The sequence below is a fragment of the Natator depressus genome, chromosome 2, assembly GCF_965152275.1.
Source record: "Natator depressus isolate rNatDep1 chromosome 2, rNatDep2.hap1, whole genome shotgun sequence".
Taxonomy (NCBI): domain Eukaryota; kingdom Metazoa; phylum Chordata; order Testudines; family Cheloniidae; genus Natator; species Natator depressus.
The window spans coordinates 40,033,659-40,057,618 of NC_134235.1; the positions used below are offsets into that span (position 1 = coordinate 40,033,659).

Here is a 23,960-nt window from a genome sequence, read left to right on the forward strand (position 1 = left end):
GGTGTGAATCTACAGCACACCAGCTTTCTGCACAGTAATATCCTGTATGGACCCTGCTACAGTGGAGTAAAATCTCAGAGTGAGGCTTGATGTACAACTATTTGAAAGGTTTCAGAGTAGCAGCCGTGTTAGTCTGTATTCGCAAAAAGAAAAGGAGTACTTGTGGCATCTTAGAGACTAACCAATTTATTTGAGCATGAGCTTTCGAGAGCATCCGATGAAGTGAGCTGTAGCTCACGAAAGCTCATGCTCAAATAAATTGGTTAGTCTCTAAGGTGCCACAAGTCCTCCTTTTCTTTTAACTATTTGAAAGTGCAATATGCCAAGCCGCACTCCAGAATTTCACTGCCTTGTACAGTGTCCATGGTAACTCACCATGCAAACAAGTCCTCTGAGAAATGGCTGGCTATTTTTGCTTAAATTGATCATTTAAGATCTACATGCAGGAGAGAGGTCCTTCTTTCTAATGGGAAATTATTCTGTGAAAACTGTATGTTAATTTAACAGTTTCATGATGAAATGTATCAAATACAGGAGTTAAAAAGACATCCATACATACAGGGAAACTACCACCTTTTCCAGTCTGCATTAAAGTCAGTAAAGCCTTGCTGACTGCAATTAATTTAAGGGCTCTTAACAGCAGAATGGCACACAATAAAGAAAACAAACGATCACTTCTTCTGATGTACGCCAGCTGCTCTTTGTATCCTCTTCTCCTAACATAACTATTCACCACTTCCCATTTGTTAATTTAAAGAAAGGTGTTAAAATATCTAAGGGTACGTCTTCACTACCTGCCAGCTCGGGGATCTATCGGGGATCAATTTAACGTGTCTCGTCTAGACATGATAAATCAATCTCCGAATCAACGCCTGTACTCCACCTCGGCAGGAGAAGTAAACAGAGTCGACAAGGAAGCCACCGCAGTCAACTCGCCACCATGAGGACGGCCAGGTAACTCGAACTAAGATACTTTGACTTCAGCTACGCGAATAGCGTAGTGGAAGTTGCATATCTTAGTTCGAAACCCACCCCCCCCCAGTGTAGCCCAGGCCTAAATAAGGAAACTATTTATGCAGGAAAGAATGGAAAACTAAACTTATAAACTTGGATAAATACATCTGGTTCATGTTGATAATTAATTGCCCTAAATGTAAACATGACGGAGGTTTATCTTGCACAGAGGTCACGTAGGGAATGTGTTTTTGTCTGTGTGTGCTTGTGAAAATCAGAGGCCAACAGCAATAGCTAGGTCAGGGTCTGTATAACACACAACTCTACCAATGTACTTAATGCCTGATGTACAACACATCTCCTTCCATATTTGATCTCTCCAGGATGTACAGTGCTGTTTGCCTCAAACTGTTTGACAATGTAAAAATATGTCCAGTAGGGAGTATCCTGAGAGCAGACAACATAATTCATTTCACTTTTGAGTTTAGCTAACTGGAACCAAGCCATCTGATTGACGGATGGATGGACGAATGAATGAATGCATGCATGCAAGCAAGCAAATATGGAAAAAACAAGAAAACACATATTTAAGACAAAGTATGAGAGAATAATGTAAAATTTAATCTTGCATATTTTGAATCACAGCTAGAGAAAGGAAGAACAGGATGAGGAGAAATCGGGCTCTAAAGAATGCTATTGCAGAAACAGCAGTGGAAATGCTATCACATTAAAGGCTAAAGTGCGATGCCCCCTATAGTGATTCGCACACACCACTCCAACTGACAATTTTGAAGTCCCACTAAAGATTGAAAGCAGAGTAGGATATGTGTCTACACAGCATTCTGGAATGAGCCTCCAACCTGGGTCAACAGACTTGGCCAAGGAAGGCTCACACTGCAACTTCAAAGGGCTGTCTACACAGCAATTTTTAGAATGCTAGGGCAAGCCCTGCTCGCCCAATTCTGTTGACCAGGGCTAGGAGGCTCGCTCCAAAATGCTGTACAGACATATCCATAGAGCCCAGAATCTGCAATTCCAGTTGAGATTCTGGTGATACATAAGTGTATAACATAAGAGAAAACAGCAAGAGCTAATAAAGAAAGGATCTTAACCAAAAATGAATAGCAATTAAATTGAGTTATCAGGTTCAATTTTTTGAGAGGGGGATAACAGTGTGAAAGTGAGAGAAAATAAAATAAAAATGTTGAATTTTAAACAGTTTTCAGGAACTATGATCTATTCCAGAAAGCCGGGGGAGAGGGAATATTTCTTCAAAAATACATTTGTTCAGTGAAAATGAAGAGCTGTGGAAGGACTGAGAGAATGGATAATTTATCTGATGTGATTGTGACAAAAAATTAGCAAGTCTCAGAAGACTTCCTTTTCTAATCTTCTTTTTTGAGACAGGGAAACTGGGAGAGCAGAGTAATTTAAACTACATTTTGGAATTGATGTTCATCAAAAGGAAGAATGGGATAAGCACAAGAATAGGAGTCAGGAGATCTGGATTCAATACCTATATGCTGGATGAGCTTGAACAAGTAACTTATAAGTTTCAATTTCCCCATGTGTAACATGAGAGTGCAGGGGAAGTAATACAAAGCGTACATGGGTGTATTGTGAAGTTTAGTTCATTATATTTGCAAACTAATTTGAGAGTCTTGGGTGGAAAAAGCTGTAGAAGTAAAAAGTATTATTCTTAAAGTTTTGTTAAAGTGAAGGGGAGACCCCACAGATGAAATCTCATTGTGAAAGGGTAGTCAAAAAAGCAAACAAAATGATAGGGTGAACAAAGAATGGGTCAAAATAATATAACATTATCTTTAAATAATTGGTACCCTCACCTGGAGTACTGTAGTCAGTTCTGATCCCCCTCTCTCAGAAGATAGATAGCAGATATAGAAGGGCATCAGAGATGGGCAACAAAATGATTAGAGGCATTGACAGACTTCTATATGACTGTGAAAGTGACTGGGACGGTTTCATTTAATATGGAGATGTTTAAGAGTGAAAATGTGCCTCGCACATAGTGGGTGGTACCACACATAATAAACAACATGATAGAGATATTTAAAATGGATAGATGGTGCAGAGAAGGTAAATTAGGCACCCCCAATTTACCCTCTCACATAATATAAGAACAATTTGATATTCAATTAAATCGAAAGGCAACAAATGTAAAACTGATAAAAAGAAATACTGTTTATACAAAGCATAATTAACCAGTGGAACTCATTATTATACAGCATCATGGAAGCCAACTGCTTAGATTTAAAAAATATATTAGCCATTTATGTGAATAACAAGAACATCCACAATTATGTTAGATAAAAAGAATTAAACAGTTTATTGAAAGGATATAAAACCTCATGATTTAGATAGGGGTTAGGAAGAACCTTCCCCTCAAGTTATTTCATAATTGTCCCGAGGGGTTTATTGCACTTTCCGATACTATCTGGTACTGACTAAGACCTGAGACAGGATACCTGATGAGATAGACTGTTGGTTAGAGCTGGTATGGAAATGCTCATGTTCCTGTCTTGGTTCTTTCCAAGACCCTCTGGCTTTCATACACCAACAAATATAAATACCATTTCACTTTGTTACAGTACAATGCTACCGTTTTTAAAAATTAACTTAAAGCTGACAGGCTTTGGAAGGGCTCACAAGAGCTTTTCCATTTACCAAAAAAAGAGGCAAAACTTTGCCCCATCTAATTTGTTTTGGAGACCTCCAATGGTTTTATGCTCACTTGAGTCCTCTTTTTTCCCCTCACTGAAGATGTGAGAGTTTGCATGTGTCATGGGAATGAGAAAAAAATAAAGAAGTTAGAAAAGATAACTTACTGCTGCAAGTCTTCTGGTCAGCGTTCAGAATGTATCCCTGTTTACATTTGCACATGTAGGAGGCAGGAGTGTTAATACAGAAGTGATCACAACCATGCTCAGTTATACTGCACACATGGGGCACTGAAAAAAGAAACATCAGTCATTACCATGATCAGTTAATGGTGACTATAACTAAAGTGAAAATAAATTGCTTGTTAAGGATTATACTATAAAAATCTAGAGGTTCTAAAATTAATTTTCAACAGTCAAGACAAACACAGAAATCTTAAATCTCCATTTGTTATTGTGAAACATACAACAAAAGCATGATAGTAGTATATATTTATGCCTGAAAATATTTTGTACTTAAGGTATTTCTGTGCCTTATCAAAATTTATATTATGTTTTTGTGAATGGAGTTAACCATGTGAAAGTTTTCTACCTTAACAGTTAAAATTTTATGTGGAGTTAACATAAATAAAACAAATTATAGAAGAGTTATTTTCATACACAGTAAGGCAGATATCTTAAAATGTTGAATACTGTGGATTTTAAAGAGATATGGAGCCCAATAAAACAAATATATCACATTAAGCTAGTTCAAGAAATAAAATGACTTTAAATACATTCACTTTTGTGGACTATTTAATTATATGATTGTTGAATGAAGAAAATAACCCTACATCAGACTAATGAAATAGAGTGAGTAGCAGACAAACTGATGAGGAAACTTGCAGTATTCAGGTAATACACTGCTGAATGTCATATAAGCATGCAGCTAGACTAAACTGAGGCCCATTCACCTGTAGTCCAATAAACAGAAACTGAACACGAGTATTTTTTCCCCAGGAAAAGAAGAATACCAGCCTTTCTGAATTAAAAACATAGTTTTTACTTTCTCACCAAATTAAATTGCAAGTTAAAAGAAGCAAAATGCAAAAGAGTGGGAAAGGAAGAAGGAAAGAGAGCATTTGGGCTAGTTCTGCAGTGTTCACTGCTGTTTTATTGGGCTTTTGCTTTCTAGATCAGACTGACTCTGGGCATTAAGAATCCCCTATAATCTTTTCTTTCCACTTGAACATTGCTTATATGTCACTTCTGTTACATATGGTGAAACCCTTCCCACTGAATACCTAGTTATGGATAAGTACACTTTGTGCAGTAGCCAGCTAAGAATTTAAGGAGTCTTCACTGTACTAGATGGATGAACCTCTAAATTTATGGACTATATACATTTAACCTCCATATTTTTTAATGGCCCCAACAGAAACCAGAGAAACAGCTCAGCATGTGGTGTGTGTGGTACTTTTAAAGAAAAAATGTGGTTGAAAAACACATACCCTGCATCTAGTCTTTGGAACAGTCTGCAGCATTATGAATTCACAACCAGTGTACAAACCAACACTGTTTCTAACCCTCTTATTAAAATTTTTGGATCTTAATATCATCTGCTGTACTACAACTTTTCAAGTGCTTTCATTTATGTGGATAAGGATCTGCTGGAAGGAACTCCTTGTCTTTTTCTTCATACTCTTCTGAATGTGAAACGTAAGCTCTCTGATGCTTCTCCAAACACAAGTCTCCTGCTGGCTGTATTCCACTAGCCATAATAATTAAATACTATCTTATTATGACAAAAAAAACCCTTTTAAATCTGCCAATTGCTAAGCAGAAAATGAAGTCATTTTAATGTCCCAGGCATTAGGGAATCTTCCATTTACAAAGTGAGCAAATGCAGCACAAGATGTATTTATAGACTATTACATCAAAAAACCACACACTACCTTAGAAGAACATCCAAGTTGCAAGAACATTCAAGTACTCAGAAGTCAGGAAATACTAAAATTAAGGTTCCCTGTGGGTATGTCTACACTGAAATGTAAGCCCAGGTTTAGACTCGGGCTCAAACCTAAACCCCAGTTCCATCTACACACAATTCTGTCTGAGTCAGGCCTGGGTACAGGTCCCCAGGACCTGCAGTGGGTGGAAGGTTTAAGTCTGGCCCCATGGGGGCTCAGGCCCAAACTCCATCTTCTGCATTGGGATACAGCTTGGGCCTGGGTCCCCCAGACTTCAGACCTGAGAGTCTCTCAGTGCTGTCACACAATTCCATGGGCCAGTGTTCTTTATCCTCTCTATAGCCAGTTGACGCCCAGGAAATGGAAGCAACTCTCTTTGTTCAAGTACAGTAGCTCAGTGTTTAACCCTTCCATTTTATTCTGATCGCTGAGCTGCTGACACATTGAACCTTCTCCTGTGTTTGCAATGGCCACCAACCAGAAGTCTTTTGCCAACTGCGCTGCTTCCTGATCACAGGAGCACAGCCAGATTTTGGTGAATCTCTGGTGCAAGGTGAGCAAAAAGTTAAATTTTAGCAAGAGTTCCAGGAATGACCACATGTCCCAGGAAATAGTGAAGAAGTTGGTAGCATTGGGGATTCACCAGACACATACCCAGTGCAGAAAGTGGCTCAAGACCGACTATCGGAAAGCCAGAGATGAGAACCGCACATCTGGGAACTTGCCATCATACAGCCTCTTTTATGAGGGGTATGACCAGGTGCTGGGTACTGCACCAAGCACAGAGCCACCAGAGCTTCACAACAGCCTGGTCAGCCAGGATGGCGACCTTCTCACCCCTGAATCCAGTATAGGACCAGATGATGCTACCAAAATGACTCTGTTACTGAAACCAGTCCCGAAGGAGGCTTTGATGCTGGAGCAGCTGCAGCACATCCTGGGTCTTTACTCAGAGGAGCTTTTTGATGTCTCCCCAGAGAAGCAGCCCGCCATGGAACTGGCAACAGAAACAGAAGAAGCAGAAGTTGCCCCAGAGCCTGGTAGGTTTCTAGCTCCATGTGTGTCTTTATTAATATAGTAAGGGGAGGGATTTCTGGATTATGAACCAATGCAAAAATTACTACCAGCCACAGATGGCTGTGGCTAATGGCAGATTGCATGCCAGCGGCTTAGGAACCCCCCACTTTGGAATATAAAATGGACACCAGGAAGTACAAACAGTGGAACAAGCATTTAAAAAAAGTTTTAATAGAAACTCACACATTCTTACTATAATGTGGAGGGATATTAAAAATATGTACCTTATACAGCCTTCCCTGTTACTGTGCCGCTCCACCCCTCCCCAATGGTTTAACAAGGCTCATGTAAACAGTGAACCGTATGAGGGGGAGGGAGGTGGAATGTAGTCCACTTACAAAAGTAGTCCATTTAAGCTAAATGTAGCCCATGTAGCCCATGAGTGATGAAAACATTTGTCTAAAATATAGCTGGAGGTTCGTATGCAGTCCAGAAATGTGCCAGGGATTGGCGGAGGTGGCTGTCAAATTCTTGGCCAGTCTGTATTAGCGTGTGTGTTTGCATGCAGTCCTAACAGGCTGCACTGTGTCAAAGTCAGATTCAGGACTCACATAATTTGTCAGACCACTCTGTTTATTAGCAAAGCGCTTTGCCAATGCACCCAGATGTGAGCCCCTCTCTGAGGCTCAAGGTAACTTATTTATACAGATAAGCCAAAGCCAATTTAACATAAGAGACAAAAGGAAGCAGAAACTGACAAATATACATACATATCTTATTTGCATACTAACGTTTACCAATCTCCTAGCTCAGTAGGAGCTCTAAGTTAATTAGTATGAGGACCCATTGTCTCACAGTCCTTAATGTTTCTCTTCCTGACAACTATATTTCAACAAACCCTTCAAGTAGCATTTCTTGAATGAATTATAATTTCAATATAATTCATTCTACTTTCACAATCCCTCCTTTTGGTCAAGCTACGCAATGACCAACAATGACTGGGTTCCACATATCAATCGTTCTTTATCTCTTTGTTCATCAGTGATATTTAAAATCATCAAATTAGCACTCTGGTTTGGGGCAGTTATCTGTGTAGCATGCCGGACACAATTTTGGATACGACAGGAAAGTAACTGAAAACATACAAAAATTATTAGGATTCCAAACAGGAGAGTTAGGGCTCCCTGAAACAACCAGTTTCCTATGCCAGAGAAATTGAAAAGGTTAAGTAGCCACAAGTTACTTAGAACTTGGCTCTTTGTGGGGAAGCACGATCTATTACCTCATGGGTGTTGTCTGGTATATATACACAGCAGTCTTTTCCAATGAGAGCACAAGTCCCTCCTTTTGCCGCCAGCACTATGTCCAATGCCTGACGGTTTTGGAGGGCCATCTGTCGGATTGCCCCTGTTTCTTTGGCCAGGGCTCTTAAACTTTCTCCGGTTTCATTTGCCATTATTTCAACTACTGCTTGTAACCTTAGGAGCCTTTTTGCATGGTGTATTACTCCCCCTAATGGTATTAAGGAACCGCCAATGGCCTCTTCCGAGGTTAAGGGGCTTATGTTATTTACATACCATTGGGCATCTGTTAAGTCCCTTCTTTTTTGCCTGAAATTGCAGAGGCGTTCTCGAGGGAAGGTTCCTAGCACTCGGAATTATGGGAAGAGTCGGGCGGGATAACAGACTCCTGACCAATTAGCTGGTAGTGAGGTATAAGCTCTGGTCCCACACACCCAGTGATGGCCTACTAAGGCCGGGAAGGGTCGGTTGCACCCATTTGTCATATAGGTGTTTGCAAAGGAGGAGGAGTATCCCCCAAAGGGTACAGGGTAATTCTCCTTACGAGGAGTGGTGTTATTTGCATGACTGTAGGGGGAACATGAGATTGATTTCTCTGTTTGAATTCATATCTCCATACCCGGCCCGCCACTTTTTAGTTTTGTTTGAATAATCCCATACACCATTGGCCACAATATGCTAAAGGCAACGGCTTTTCCCCAGATCCAGCCCTGTCCCATTACACACGCAACACTAATGACCTTTTCCCTCCACCACACTTATCCATTTAGATGCATTTATTCCCACCGTTTCCCAAGTGTCATTGCTGTTCCATATTTTGCTAAACGGACGAGGCCCCCCAGTGAGGTCTGGGGACTTGAGTGGGATAGCCAGGACAGGAACACCAGTTTGAGAGTGGGCTGGGATGTGGCTGCAGACCCAGCAATTAGAAATATTAAGGGTCTGAGCTATCCACACCTGCTGCTGGATAAAAGAATCGTCATCGTGGTCTCCCCAGGCCGTAAGATACCAGCAGCTGAGGAACAACGTCTGCTTCTGGCAACGCTTACGAGAGCGTAGATTGTAAGGTATTGCAGACTGTTCCTCTACGTCTTCTTCTGGAGTCAAAATTGACTCTGCGTTGTCCTGAGGTGATGATTGGTTCTCTGGGGATGGTGCCTTCTTACACTGTGAAGCATGTATCCATGCTACGATGCCAGATAGTTTAACAGCCATCTGTGTAGTAAGCAGTACCTGATGAGGACCCTTCCACCGGGGCTCCAAGGCGTGCTTTCGATAATGGCGCCGTACGTAGACCCAATCACCTGGCTTGAGGTTGTGGCAAGCGTCGGAGGTGGGTTCCGTGGGCCAGGTGACTCGAACCTGTGAATGGAAGTGACTTACAGCTTGCATTAGTCCCTTGCAATACTGAAGGAGCGCACTGTGAGTCAAGTTCAAATCTGGAACGGGAGTAATGGTAGCTGTAGTAAGTCACTTCCAATGCACCCAGATATGTGAGCCCTGAATTTGACTTTGACAACTGAAAGCCATGGGGAGGCAGTAATACATGGGGACGCTAATGCAGCATCCTGATTGCCCCATGAATTGTGACCCAATCTGAATTGCTGAAAGCACCTCTTCCCCCAAGCCCTCTCTCCCCGCAGCAGCACCTGGGCTCGGGGGGAGAGGCGCCTCTCCCCGCAGCGGCAGCTCTGGGGCTGGGGCTGCAGGACAGGCACCCCTCCCCCAACCCCAGCAGGTCTGGGCCGGGGGAGGGCTGCGCCACTCCGCTCCGGCCGCACCACTCTACCCTGGCCAGGGCTGGGGCCGCGCCGCTCCGGCCATGGCTGGGGCCGCTCCGGCAGTGCCTGGGGCCGCTCTGGCTGCGCCACCCCAGCAGGTCCAGGCGCCGTGGCCACAGCAGAGTTGGGGCCGGGGTAGGCCCAGAAGGGGCACCCCAGCCATGGCAGGTTGGGGGATGGGGGAGGTCCACCCGTTGCCCGACCAGGGTCCTGGAGCGCCTGCATGGCGCTAAATAGGCTGCTGCGTGGCCGTGCGGCTTACAGGGAACTTAGCTGAGCACTATTCTCCAGGCAGTTCATGTACCTGTCACAAATCTGTCCATGGTAGAGCTGTATGGGGAGTGCATAACTCCAATTAACCCCACCCCAGCAGGCATTGTGGGGTGTGTCTTTCTTGTGGGCCAGTGCTCAACCCTCCGTCTCAGGCCTTGTTTCTTCCCCTTCTTGGGGCCCCAAGTGAAATGACAAAACAGCCTACAGTCAACAAACAAGGTAACCCACCCTGCCCCCTCCGCTCCTATCCAACCCCACCATGGCAGCTCCTGGACTTTCATTTTAATAATGTATAGCAAAACCTACTGAATCCCCTTAACATTAAATTAAACAAACCTTGGAAAAGACATTAGCTATGCAACTTCCACTTGCATGAATTACAAGTTACGAATACCTCCCCTAAACTTCAATTGTTGATTTGAAAGAATCATTAAAAAATTAAGTCATCCATAGAGCTGGAGGGGAAAGTCTTCCTATCCCACAAAAATTTTTGACATTTCAAAAATTTTTCCACTCTTCTTGGAACAAAACGAACACCTTTCAACGTTTTTCATGAAAAGCCAGAGAGAGTGTGCACACCATCCCAGAATAGCCAATAGCTTAGTGGCTAGGGCACAAATAATTATATATTCACTGGGACAGAGAGAGACCGACTCTATAGCCCAGTACAGTAACTCCTCACTTAAAGTCGTCCCGGTTAACGTTGTTTCATTGCTGATCAATTAGGGAACATGCTCGTTTAAAGTTGTGCAATGCTCCCTTATAGCCTTGTTTGGCAGCTGCCTGCTTTGTCCACTGCTTCCAGGAAGAGCAGCCCATTGCAGATAGCTGGTGGGGGCTTGGAACCTGGGCAGACCGGCAGCCCCCCTATCAGCTCCCCACTCCCCTAAGTTCCCTGTGTGGCAGCCGCCCAGCAGGCTATCAGTTGCCCACAGTTCAGCTGTCCCTTCCCCCACTGCCATGTGCTGCTCCTGCCCTCTGCTTTGGAGCTGCTCCCCGGAGCCTCCGGCTTGCTGTGCAGGGGCGGGGGAAAGGGAGAGAAGAAGGGTGCTAATGTCAGGGTGTCCCCCTCCCCCCCCCCGCTGTTGCCCCCCACTACTTTACCACATCTCCACAGAGCTGGGGGAACACAACAGGGCTCAGGACAGAGGGAGCTTGCTGGCAGCACTGCTGTCTCAACTTGCTGATTTACTTAAAAAGGGAATGTACTTAGAGTGGGGTGAGCGTACTTAAAGGGGAAATGCGTGTCTCTCTCTCACACACACGGTGTGTGTCTCTGTCTCTCTCTGCCATGCTGTCTCCCCTCCCTCCATTTGTGCTGCCTTGTAGAATGTGAGGCTACATTAACAACAATGTGTTAACCCTTGAGGGCTCAGCCAAGTGCTAGGTCATCATTTAGCAGTAAGGCATTCCCCGGGGAATATCCCACCCTCTTCCACCCTCTGACTTCACCACCTCAACCAAACTTCACAATCATTATTGCTGTGTACAGTATCAAATTGTTTGTTTCAAACTTATACTGTGTATTATATAACATAGTCTTCTGCCTGGTGAAAAAGTTTCCCTGGAACCTAAACCCCCCTATTTACATTAATTCTTATGGGGAAACTGGATTTGCTTAACATCATTTTGCTTAAAGTAGCATTTTTCAGGAACATAACTACAACGTTAAGCGAGGAGTTACTGTAGTTAGGGCACTCACTAGGTTCACATTCCCACTCCAATGAACATTTAATTACACAAAGTGGAACAGCTCTAACAGGGGAGCGAGACCCAGTCCCGAACAGCCAATAGCCTCATGGCTAGAGCACTACTAACCCCAACCACCAAGCTATTGGCTATTTTGGGGTGGGTGGAGGTCTCTCTTTTGTTTTGAATAGAAAGTTTTGTCGAAACTGACCCCTTCTCACCAAAAATTTTGATTTTGAGAAATTGGCATTTCTGACCAAAAAACCCTGTTTTGTCGAAAAATTCCCAACCAGCTTTATTCATCCTGTGGCTTAATACTCTATCACAGTGGCTCTCAACCTTTCCAGACAAATGTTGACCTTTCAGGAGTGTGATTTGTCCTGCCTACCCACTAGTTACACCTCAGTTAAAAACCTCACTTAAAACCTATTTGCTTACAAAATCAGACAAAAATTAAATGTGTCACAGCACAATATTTCTGAAAAATTGTTTACTTTCTCATTTTTACCATATTATTATAAATCAATTGGAATATAAACGTGATTATATTTCAGGGTATAGTATATAGAGGTGTGCAAACAGGTCATTGTATGAAATTTTAGTTTGTACTGACTTTGCTAGTGCTTTTTATGAAGCCTGTTGTAAAACTAGGCAAATATCTAGATGTACTCCCTGGGAGACCTCTGTGTACCCCCAAGGGTACGCGTACCACTGGTTGACAACCACTGATCTACCATACCTTTAAAGAGACATGGACTCAACTACCAGCCTTAGCTGCTCAAACCCTGAGCCCAGAAGTGCTGAGGAAGGCATTCGCTGAGCACAGGGAGTGCCTTTTGGCAAGCAAAGGCAATCCCGCTCATCCTCCACATCTCTTCCTCTGGAAGGAGGGCGTCTGTACTCCAGGGCATGTATGCTGAGGGCTTAGAAGCAAACTACAAACAAGGCTTGTATTGTTTACTTGACACCTACTACTCTGAGAAGTAACTTACTAACCAAAGTAAAACACACTTGTGCTGGCCCCACCTCCATACAATTTAAAGGAATAATAATAATAATTTAAAAAAAAAACAGTTGTGTACTATTTACTCTTCACTCTGTTTAAATGTAATGTTGTCAATTTGCTTTTTATTTATTTTAATGTAACTCTCTACCATGGCTGATAATATAGCAGAAAAAAATTGTCAAATATATTATCTGATGAATTTCAGTAGGTTGTGATATCACTGCTTCCACTGGAGCAATGTTACAATATGGAGTGGTTCTGGAAATGGCAGCTTCTCCTCACTGCCCTACCCATGTGCATCACCCCTATTCTGGGGGGATCACTTCTAGGTGTGAAAGGGCATTTTGGTCTCCCCACCCATTCATTCTGTGGAGTCTCCACTGAAAATGCCAGCAAGAACACAAATTGTGATGGCTCACGTGAGGCAGATGCATGTTCACTTGGACGTGGGTTCCATACAATTCTGAACACACTAATTTGTATTAACATCTTCCAAAGCAGTCTCTATGCATCAGGGTGAAGTAAAATAGAAAAATGTATTTTAACATGTGGATTAGAACAGATCTTCTGCATTAATCTTAATATATTAGATATGCCATAGGACTTTTTAAAAACCTGTCTAAATTCATAATTACCTGATATAAAACTGTGACCAAGGGACCTCTTGGTGCCCATTAGCAGAAGGAACAGGGGTGCAGAGGGTTACAGGGATCCCTTTGGTCTACAGAATAGTTTATCAAAGGGTGTCATGTAAGGTCTCTACTGAAAGTCTGCATCACTGATCATCCTAATCATTGAGAAATGTATGCAGGGAAATATGTTAGATATATATCTATATCTATCTATCTATATAAATAAAAGTTAGGGTCTGAATTGGGACTGGTCACCAGAATGTGATAAACAAGTTTTGTTCAGGCAGGACATGCTTATCCACCTGTCTGGATATATGTAAATTGAGTATTGTATAATTCACAATGAACGCCTATTTACAGCCTGAGCAAAACACTACTCAAGTGCACAAAATGCTAATCAAGATATTACAGGGGAAGGTTCTCTACAGGAACAAACAAGCAGCAAGGGTTACCCTGTTTACAAATATAAAACAATGGATCATCATGAACTATATCTGGGACAGTGGGGGTGGGGGGGAGCAGGCTGCCAGCTGTCGTGTCTTATGAATGGAGGACCACAGCCAGTCTGACTGTTTAACCCTGGCAGAGAAACTTTGGGCAAGCTATCCTTTATGAGACAGGAGAATGTCTTGTTAGTTAAGTTCAGGCTCGAGAAAGCATAATATGATTTTATTTTATATATAAGCATTTGTATCTATTAAGTCTGTTTGCTTCTTCTTGAAACTCTGTTCTTTGTTAAATAAATTCATACTTATTTTCAGTATAAACAAATCTAAGTGCTGTAAGTTGAGTGGAGCCATGATGCAGAGGTGAAACTGGTAAACTAGTGTGAATATTCCTCTGGGAGTAGCAGATGTGTGAACGTTGTGACTGTCTAGTGCAGGGGCGGGCAAACTGCGGGCCAGATCCGACCCCTCAGGGCTTTGGATCCGGCCTGCGGAATTGCCCCCCGTGGCACCACAGGCCCCGCGTCGCTCTCAGAAGCGGCCGGCACCACGTCCCTAGGGCCCCGGGATGGGGGGAGAGCAGAGGGCTTTGTGCATTGCCCTTGCCTCCAGGCACTGCCCCCCACAGCTCCCATTGGCCAGGAACAGGGAACCGCAGCCAATGGGAGCTTTGGGAGAGGTACCTGGAGGCGTGGCAAGGGCAACACTCGGAGCCCTGTGCCCCCCCACCCCCAGGGGCCACGCAGGTACATGGTGCCATATGCTTCCCAGAGCGGCGCCACATGGGGCCAGGGCAGGCATGCAGGGAGCCTGCCCTGGCCCCAGTGTGCGCCGCTGCCTCCCCGGAGCCCGAACCCCTCCTGCACCCCGCCCCCCAACTCCCTGCCCTGAGCCCCCTGCCGCAGCCCGCACCCCTCCTGCACCCCAACCCCCTGCCCTGAGCCCCCTCATACACCCCGCACCCCTCCTCTGCCCCAATCCCTTGCCCTGAGCCCGTTCCTGCACTCCGCACTCCCTCCCACACCCCACACTCCCTCCCACACTCTAACCCCCTGCCCCGACCCTGCATACAATTTCCCCACCCAGATGTGTCCCTCAGCCCAAAAAGTTTGCCCACCCCTGGTCTAGTGGCACAGGGGCTGGACATTCCAGGGGAATGCTCAGAGTGCTTGGGGTTTGGAGTGTGCCTATTGCTTACCTGCAGAGGAACTGCGGAGCCTGCAAAGGGAATGTTTGTGTGGCCTGTGGCTGGTGGAGTTGGGGAGATGACCCCTGTCAGACACAGACAAGGCTTCCTCATGCTAAGGGCAGGTTTTAATGAGGTGCCTCACAACCCCGGGTACCCCCAGGAAGGATCACAAAAGCCATTTGCCTATTGCAAAGTAGTGTACATGAGCAAAGATTACTTTTAACTTTATTGCATGAATGAACAATACTGCAGTAATGGCTGTTCATAAGTTTTTGTACACAAAAAGGACTGTAGATGAAACAAAAGTACTACTTAGTTTTCATGTCTCATTTCTAATATTAAGGCACGTGCAGAGATATTTCTTTGCACAGTGTCAATACTTAAGCATTTGGAAGGGTTCTATATATACTGCCTGAACTCTGTATTTTGGTTATAGCCAAGAGATCATTGTGACCCTAACAGCAGCCCAGTACGAGAGGGCGAGGGGCTCATTGGTATCTGGTAGTAAGCTTCAAATGGCATGACCAGTTCAGCATACCCCCAGTTCACAAAGGTCATAAACTGTATCTGATATGTGTAATGTAAGGTGTCACTGGAAAACTAATAACACTGATCAGTAATATTCTTGCATGGTGTATGTACAATAAATGCCCAAGGAACCATACAAATGTGAAGGAAGTGGGTAAACAGGTTTCTCCAAGATAAAGGACAAGCTGATGCCTCCAGCCAGGTGTCATCAGAGTCATTTGGCAATCACATGGCAAGGACTCATTTGCATCACAACGGGAAGAACAGAAACATTTGCATTTTTGCAAACACCAATGGTGGAAGAAACCAGCATTTCCTTCCTTCATCACCAGATTCCAGGTCTCCTTCCCCACGGCTTGAATGAACCTTATTTTGTGTGTGTATGTGTGGGTGTGTGTGTGTGTGGGGGGGGAACCTTCAGAAGAATCCATTTCACAAGGTCACTGGACTCTGAAAGAGAGGGGCAAAGAACCCCAAGTTACCTTTAAAAGGAACAGAACTCTCTGGCGTTTGTGGAAGATCCTAGCCAGAGGGGTGGTCAGCCATCTTGCTGGAAGGTAATGTGGTAAGAATCTGACCTTGAACTAAGACGACAGTTTTGTTAAATCTTAATCTCTAGGAAGCGTTTTTCACTTTTATTTGCTTGTAACCATTTCTAACTCTATGCTTCATACCTGAATTCATTTATAATCCTATCTCCTTTTGGTAATAAACTTTTTACTTTTAATCTAAACCAACCCAGTGCTGTTTGAATTGAAGTGATTGTTAACTCCAGTTAAATTGATAAGCTGTGCATTTTGTCCCTGTAGCAGAGCAAATAAACCTCTGATTGGTCCAGGAAAGGACTGCACATTGCAGAGCCTGCGGTTTTGGGAAAATTCAGGACTGTGGGGTGTTGGGGTCATCTTGCAAGGTGTACATAAAATCTGGTGGATACGAATGTGAGACTCGGGTGTAACAAGCAGGCTGCTGGAATCAGTGTTGCAGACCCAGAGGTACTTATCTCGCAGACACTCAGTGCATGCTAGTAAGATGACTGGGAGTGTCCAGATAAGGGAGCTACAGCAGCAGAGCAATTCAAGGCACCCAGGGTTACAGGACAGGCAATGGCACAACCCCTCACTGGTTTGGACTGTACCCAGAATCTGACAACCGTGAGGCTTACAAATTTAAAGATCAGTACTAAATGAAAAATATTTTAAAAATATAAATCAAATTACTTATCTGACATTTAAGTAGCAAAGGATGGCAAATTATGCTAAAATAATAATAATAATAAATAATAAATGGTAAAAGAAAGGTATGTGTATTTCACTCATTGCATATTTCCACTAGGAATTAAATCACATTTTTATAGGTCCAACAGCAGAATTGGCTCTCTCCCTCCCAGTTATGTCTGCTATGCTAAGTGTCTTTTGGATAAATCTCTTTTATTGGTGTATACATTTTATATGAATTAGGCTCCAATGTTTTCTAGTTTAGTTAGCTTTCTGCTTAGCTTTTATGTTGCACCACAAAACCTAAGTAATTTTTCTTTGATGTTTTTGCATGTTTGTTTTTTACTCTGAATATTTTCACCCAGGCTTTCAAATCCACAAATAGTTGTCTTACCGCACAGTTTAGTCTGGAATGCAGAGGTTAGCGTTTCAATCTGACTGAAATCAGCCACCAAAAAGACATGCTCTTCATGAGGTTCACTTCCAATGGACTTCAAGGTGTTCATATCCACTCTTCCTACACCAATGGCAAAAATCAGGATGCCTGAGTTCCGGGCTTTAGCTGCAACCTCTGCCACAGGATCCTGTGGTCTCCCATCTGTCACTATCATGATAATTCTGGGCACATTCTGGCTCAGTGGCCGCGCCCCTTCCGATTCTGAAAATGCAATGTTCAGTGCATACTGAATAGCCAGCCCAGTCATGGTGCCAGTGGCCAGGTGCATCATTCTTTTCACTGCTCGTTCCACATCATGTTTCCTCCTGAACGTCTTCAATGAAAACTCATGTTTGACTGTGCTGCCATACTGAAGGAGGCCTACTCTGGTGATGTCAGGACTGATGTCTAGGAACTGCAAGATGGTTAAAATGAATTCCTTCACTTTTTCAAAGTCGTAAGGACGTACACTGCGAGAGCTGTCGATGATGAAGACGAGATCAAGACGTTTGCGGTTGCAAGCATTCTCTGGAAGAGGGGAAAAAACAAAGGCTATTTGACTAGAATTCTAAAATACAAAGCAGATCAGGCTGGCCCAAAGATTCAACTGTGCTGTCAAAACAATGAGCTACTATGTATCTCAAGGGAAAGCAAAGTCCAACCATGGACCAAATACTACTTTTCTACAATTCAGCTGCTCTTCAGTGCAAAGGGGTGATCTCCACAGAGTACAATTTCCATGGCATGTGTGCGCTTGCACACATGTGCACACACACACTTTCTAGTAACATTCTGGTCATTTCTGTCCCTCACTGCACTTTCTTTTCCTTCTCTTGTACCTCCTTTCCTGCTCCTCTGGCTTTTTCAGTGCCTGTTATTCCCTCTTCCCTTCTCTCTTCCTCCTCCTCCTCATCCTTCCCCTACATTTTCTCTCTCTTCTTCTCATCATCTTCAATGCTTTTTCAGTCCCTCTTTTGTTCCAACAATCCCTCTTTTCTCCTTCCTCCTCCACTTTCCCTAATCCAATTTTCTCACTCTTTAAGCTGTCTCATTAATGTTTTAATCTTTCTCTATTCCCATTACCTTTCAGCACTTTTCACCACTGTCAGGAGGGAAAGAGGAGAAAGAAGGAGTTGGCATAGGTATTTATCATATAGTCTTTAATTGCATGATCACATACTCTTTTTTCCACTGGATCCCTACTTCATTCAGTGCACAGGATGGGCAATGCTCACTGAATGAGCAGCTATTCAATATTTTGTTTTGTCCTCATTGTTCAAACTGTGGCCCTATGACTGACTTACTGCACACTATTCAAACTCTGCTCTGAAGACAGAATTATTACTTTCCTCATGGGCTTTTCTATGGAATTCATCACTAAAGTATCTGATTGCTTCACATACATTAATTAATTATTTTTATCTGTGATGAATGGTGGTATTATTACCTCTATTTACCGAGGGGGAACTGAGACACAGAGTGTTTAAAGGTTAAAACTGTCTGCTAGTTTTGTGTGTCCAATCTGAGATGCAGTGGGCCTGATTTTTCAGAGAAGTTGGCATACATAGTGCTGTACACGTTCAAACACAGCTCTCAGTGACTTCAGCGGCAGCTGGGAATAGTCAGCACTTCTGCCAATAATACCTCAGGCTCTCAAATTGGGCACACAGAAAATAAGGAACACGTAATCTGTAGCCAACTGTGTAAAGTAAAGTAACTTGCCTACCATCACACAGGAAAATTGGAATCAAATTTTCAATGGTATTAACTTTGGGACCATCTTTTTCTCTTTCTGCAGTCCCTTGGTCTCATTCACTATACACCTTTCAACTTCAGCAACAAATGGGGCAGGATTGTATAGACAATAGCCTACTTCGCTATCCAGATCACCATCTATCTTGTGCTCCAAATGAGGCAGGAGTCTTATGAAAAATGTAGTATGTGATCAGGTCAATCAAGATTGTATAATACATACGCACAAGTAGGGTAGCCACTTGCAGATTCCTGGGATACTGAAGGTTCCGGGACTTCCAAGAATGGCATGACCCTCCCCCACACTGGCGTCACCTTCCACGAACAGTGTATGTGAGGTTATGCCGCACAAAAAGTGTCCCCACTGGCGTGACCTCGCATGCACGCTGCGTGTGAGGTTATTCCACATGGAGGGTACCATCTTTAAGTGCATGCTGCTCTGTCCCACTAGTGTGACCTCAAACACCTTGTGGGTGAGGTCATGCTGCCTGGTGGGCACCATGTTTAGGTGCATGTCCCCCCACCAGTGTTACCTCGCACACATGGTGTGTTCAAGGTCATGCCAGAGAGGGTGGAGCAGCAGGCTCTTAAAAATGGCATTCCCCATGCAATATCAGAGAAAACCACATCAGGTTTTGTTCCAGTGCCGGACGCAGGACAAACCACCCCAAAAGAGGACTGTCTGGCTCAAAGCCAGACAAGTGATCTCCCTACACACAAGGGAGCTGATTTAAAGTTAAATCGGTGCAACTTCTGTGTGTAGACAAGCCCTTGTTTAAGTTCTCTTGTGAACAGCTGAAAAATACATGTTTCTGCCAATGAGAAGGAAAGGAAAGGATCCGTTTCCGTTCACTAAATCAGAGGCCTTTTCACAGGCAACCAAAAGCATTTGTAGGTATAGAATAGAAATGCTTTTTGCTGACCATAAAGTAACTGCATGGACTTCAATAGCACAGATATAGGTGTGAGGTTTTTTTTGTAGGAGTGGTGGGTGAAATTTTGTGTCCTGCGTTGTGCAGGAGGTCAGACTAGATGATCATAATGGTCCCTTCTGACCTAAATATCTATGAATCTATGAATCTATTCCTGTGGAATCTACAGTACAGCTTTATTCATAAGCAGACGAATAAGCAAGAGCCACATAGTCTTGCAAAATCAAAGGATGTTGAACATAAGCCAAAATGAGCAGAAATGGAATTCCAGTTGTAGTGGGATACAGGCTTGCTGGCATATTAACCAATTTTCCATCTCATTATCTTACTGCTCTATCTAATTATTACTTGTTTTAGCTAAAGCAAAATAAAACAAACACGACAAAGGTGTGATGTGGGGTAATTTGCAGGAGTGCATGCAAAAGGGAAGAAAGCCAGCCACTGAAGAAGGGCTAAAGCTGCTTCTCTGGAAAGCTGGTGTTAAAACTAGCTAGTCACCAGTAAGGACAGGCCAAAAGTGGAACCTCACACCTGAATCCCTTTGTGTTTCACAGAGAATTTTCAATTTAAATCTAAGGATTTGGACTCACTTCAATGGCTCCGGTTCCCTAATTCCCCACGTGGGGATTCAGATGCAGATCTCTGTGTAGAGAATCTTGCACAGTATCTGCACAACAGTACTGGACTGTGCTACAGAGCACTGAATGGATTGATAGTAAGGGATAGATTCCACTAGTGATACAATACATCAGTATTATTTTCATCAGTAAAATTCTTATCTATGGTAACCTCAGCTACTTGACAATAAGACAATAGTTTCTTTGTGGATTTAAATCTTTGTCTTCAAATGAATATTTTTTAAAAAGATCAACAATTAGATTGTTTAAAGGTGCAATTTTGATGGGTTGGTGGCTATTGTGTGACAGCATTGACATTATTAATACTGATGTAACTGAGCTCAGTTCAGTGAAAAATAAAACTTTAATCCTTGTATTACATATAATTGATTAATTGAGGAAAAGAATGTTTTTTTTGGGTGAGTAGACTACCAGCGTGAGAACAATTCTCTTCCATTTACATTTAAACTTTTGCAAGACTTCTGACCTTTTGTTTGGCACTTCCTCATTTCCTTGATTTTGCAAATTTTAATTTCTCACTTGCCCTGTGTACTTTCTCCTTAATTTTGGGAACTTATCCACTTATTCACGGAGCAGATAAGCAATTCACAATTTTGGCAAACAACTCCAGACCTGATAGTAATCACCTTCAGTAGTTCATATGAGAAGCGGCACATTCCTAGGCTCTAGATATGGGAAAGACCTATTCTGTCATCTAGTCCAACTCCTGGCCAAAGCAGATTTCGGTATCGTCAACCCCAGAAGTCCAAAAATCATGAATCACATCCCTCCAAAATGATGAGACTGGCCCAAAAAACATGACATAAAGAAGAAAAGTTAATACCAGTTTTTGCAAAAAGAAAAGGAACACTTGTGGCACCTTAGAGACTAACCAATTTATTTGAGCATAAGCTTTCGTGAGCTACAGCTCACTTCATCGGATGCATAAAGTGGAAAGTACAGTGAGGAGATTTTATATACACACAGAAAAAATATACACTGTAAGGAGAGTGATCACTTAAGATGAGCTATTACCAGCAGGAGAGTGGGGTGGGGCGAGAGAAAACCTTTTGAAGTGATAATCAAGGTGGGCCATTTCCAGCACATTTCCAGGAGTTAACAAGAACGTCTGAGGAATGGGGGTGGGGGAGGCTGTCTGTAGGCCCAACCTGAAGCAAATACTCACCAGCAACCACACAACAGAACCACTAACCCAGGAACCTATCCTTGCAACAAAGCCCGTTGCCAACTGTGCTCACATATCTATTCAGGGGACACCATCATAAGGCCTAATCACATCAGCCACACTATCAGAGGCTCGTTCACCTGCACATCTACCAATGTGATAGATGCCATCATGTGCCAGCAATGCCCCTCTGCCATGTACATTGGGCAAACTGGACAGTCTCTACGTAAAAGAATAAATGGACACAAATCAGACATCAAGAATTATAACATTCATAAACCAGTCGGAGAACACTTCAATCTCTCTGGTCACTCAATTTCTGATCTCAAAGTGACTATCCTTCAACAAAAAAACTTTGAAAACAGACTCCAACGAGAGACTGCTGAATTGGAATTAATTTGCAAATTGGATACAATTAACTTAGGCTTGAATAGAGACTGGGAGTGGTTGAGTCATTATACTAAGTGAAACTATTTCCCCTTGTTTATTCCTCCCCCGCTCCCCCACTGTTCCTCAGACGTTCTTGTTAACTCCTAGAAATGTGCTGGAAATGGCCCACCTTGATTATCACTTCAAAAGGCTTTCTCTTCCCCCACCCCACTCTCCTGCTGGTAATAGCTCATCTTAAGTGATCACTCCCCTTACAATGTATATTTTTTCATGGTCTGTGTGCATATAAAATCTCCTCACTGTACTTTCCACTTTATGCATCCGATGAAGTGAGCTGTAGTTCACGAAAGCTTATGCTCAAATAAATTGGTTACTCTCTAATGTGCCACAAGTACTCCTTTTCTTTTTGAGAATACACACTAACACGGCTGCTACTCTGAAACCTACCAGTTTTTGGTTTCTTTTGATTTTTAAACTCCCTCTGCCCACCTCCAGGGGGAGTGTGACAATTACAGTGCTGCAACTCTCCCAAATGTACAGAATAAGGTGATTTTGGCTCTCATTGAAAGGATCCAACTGAGATCAAATTACACAGATTTGTATAAAATGCTGCTATACAGTTGGCGACTACATGGTCACCAAAAGCTTTGGGGGCCCAATAATATCACCAGCAACACACAAAGTCTATTTAAAAACCAGTTAGACAAACAGCTGTCAGGGAGGGTCTAGGTATATTTGGTCCTGGACTAGATAAGTTATTGAGGTCCCTTCCAGCCCTACATTTCCATGATTCTAGCTTCTCCGCAAACCTCCAAAATCTAATTAAGTAATTCTATGTCTGCTCCATCTCCCCATTCCCCAGCCCTGCAATTAATTATACACACCCAACCCCCACATCAATTTTGACCTCCCAGCCTCATATTGATTCTGCTCCCCAACCCAGCCCTTTGCCCCATAAGACACATCTGCACATTTGGCAGCTGTGGGGGTTCAACCCCTCCCCAGCTTGGGGCAGCAGCTGCAGCAGGGTCTTCTTCCCGTCTCTATCCAAGTGCAGGGAGAGAGGTCAGTTTCAAGTGTTCTTCACTCCTGCTCCCCCTTCACAGATCTCCTGTTGCAGGGATAGAGAGTGGAGAGGAAGGAGGGATGAGATAGAGCAGAGTGACCAACTTTTCACAGAAGGGGAGGAGGAAAGTGCCACCCTGAGCTGCTGGGCTTTCTTCTCCTTCCTCCTGACTTCTGAAAATGTTATTGGCTGCTCCATCTCCTCCTTCACCACCCCAAAACTCATCTCTGCTCCTGAGAGAAGTGGGAAGCCTTGATTAGCTACTGTTCCACAGGAGATAGGAAAATAGGGAAGGCAGCTAATCAGAGAACGGTTTCTCCTGGGCAGGGCTGAAAATCCATGAGCACTGGACCTTCTGGGGAGACTGGTTCCAGTCAGGGCTAAAACCATGTTATTAAATTGCAAGAGCTGGCTACACTGAGATTTAATGTATATTTATTAGTTTGCCAAGCAGTGGGACTTCCACTAATGCCCCTAGGAAACGTAGGCTAACAGATCTCATTATCAGGAAGAATTCTCTGATATTTAGTCTACATTTTTCTCACATATTATTCCTAATTATACCCATTATACTAAATAATGCTCCTCCCCCTTCATGCTATTTACAGCCAAGATTTTGAAAAGTGACTAGTAGTTTTGGGTACCAAACCAGAGACTTCATTAAAAGGGCCTTGTTTTCCTGAGATGTGTTTGCAATACTTTCTGAAAATCAGGCCCCACTATGGTGTCTCCTGTTAGGCTCCCAAAAATGGTCATCAAAAATCATTAGTCACTTGTGAAAACTTTGACCTACACCTTTATGAACCTCCTTAGGTGTTTCTTAATCAAGTTATTTATCTTTAGCCTTCACCAAAGGCTCTTAAGCAAAGTAAGCAATCATGCGTTAAGAGGGAAGGTCCTCTCATGGATCAGTAATTGGTT

General features: G+C 43.2%; 1 protein-coding gene across 3 annotated transcripts in view; it reads right to left on the reverse strand.

The window, feature by feature from the left end:
* Positions 1 to 23,960, reverse strand: part of MATN2 (matrilin 2) — a 117,222-nt gene that overhangs the window by 55,458 nt on the left and 37,804 nt on the right. For all 3 annotated transcript variants that reach the window (XM_074944057.1, XM_074944055.1, XM_074944056.1), the window contains exons 3-4: positions 17,055 to 17,624; positions 3,801 to 3,923 (exon numbers count right to left, since the gene is read on the reverse strand). In XM_074944057.1, coding sequence (XP_074800158.1) covers positions 3,801 to 3,923; positions 17,055 to 17,624 — 693 coding nt within the window. The remainder of the gene's footprint in view (positions 1 to 3,800; positions 3,924 to 17,054; positions 17,625 to 23,960) is intronic.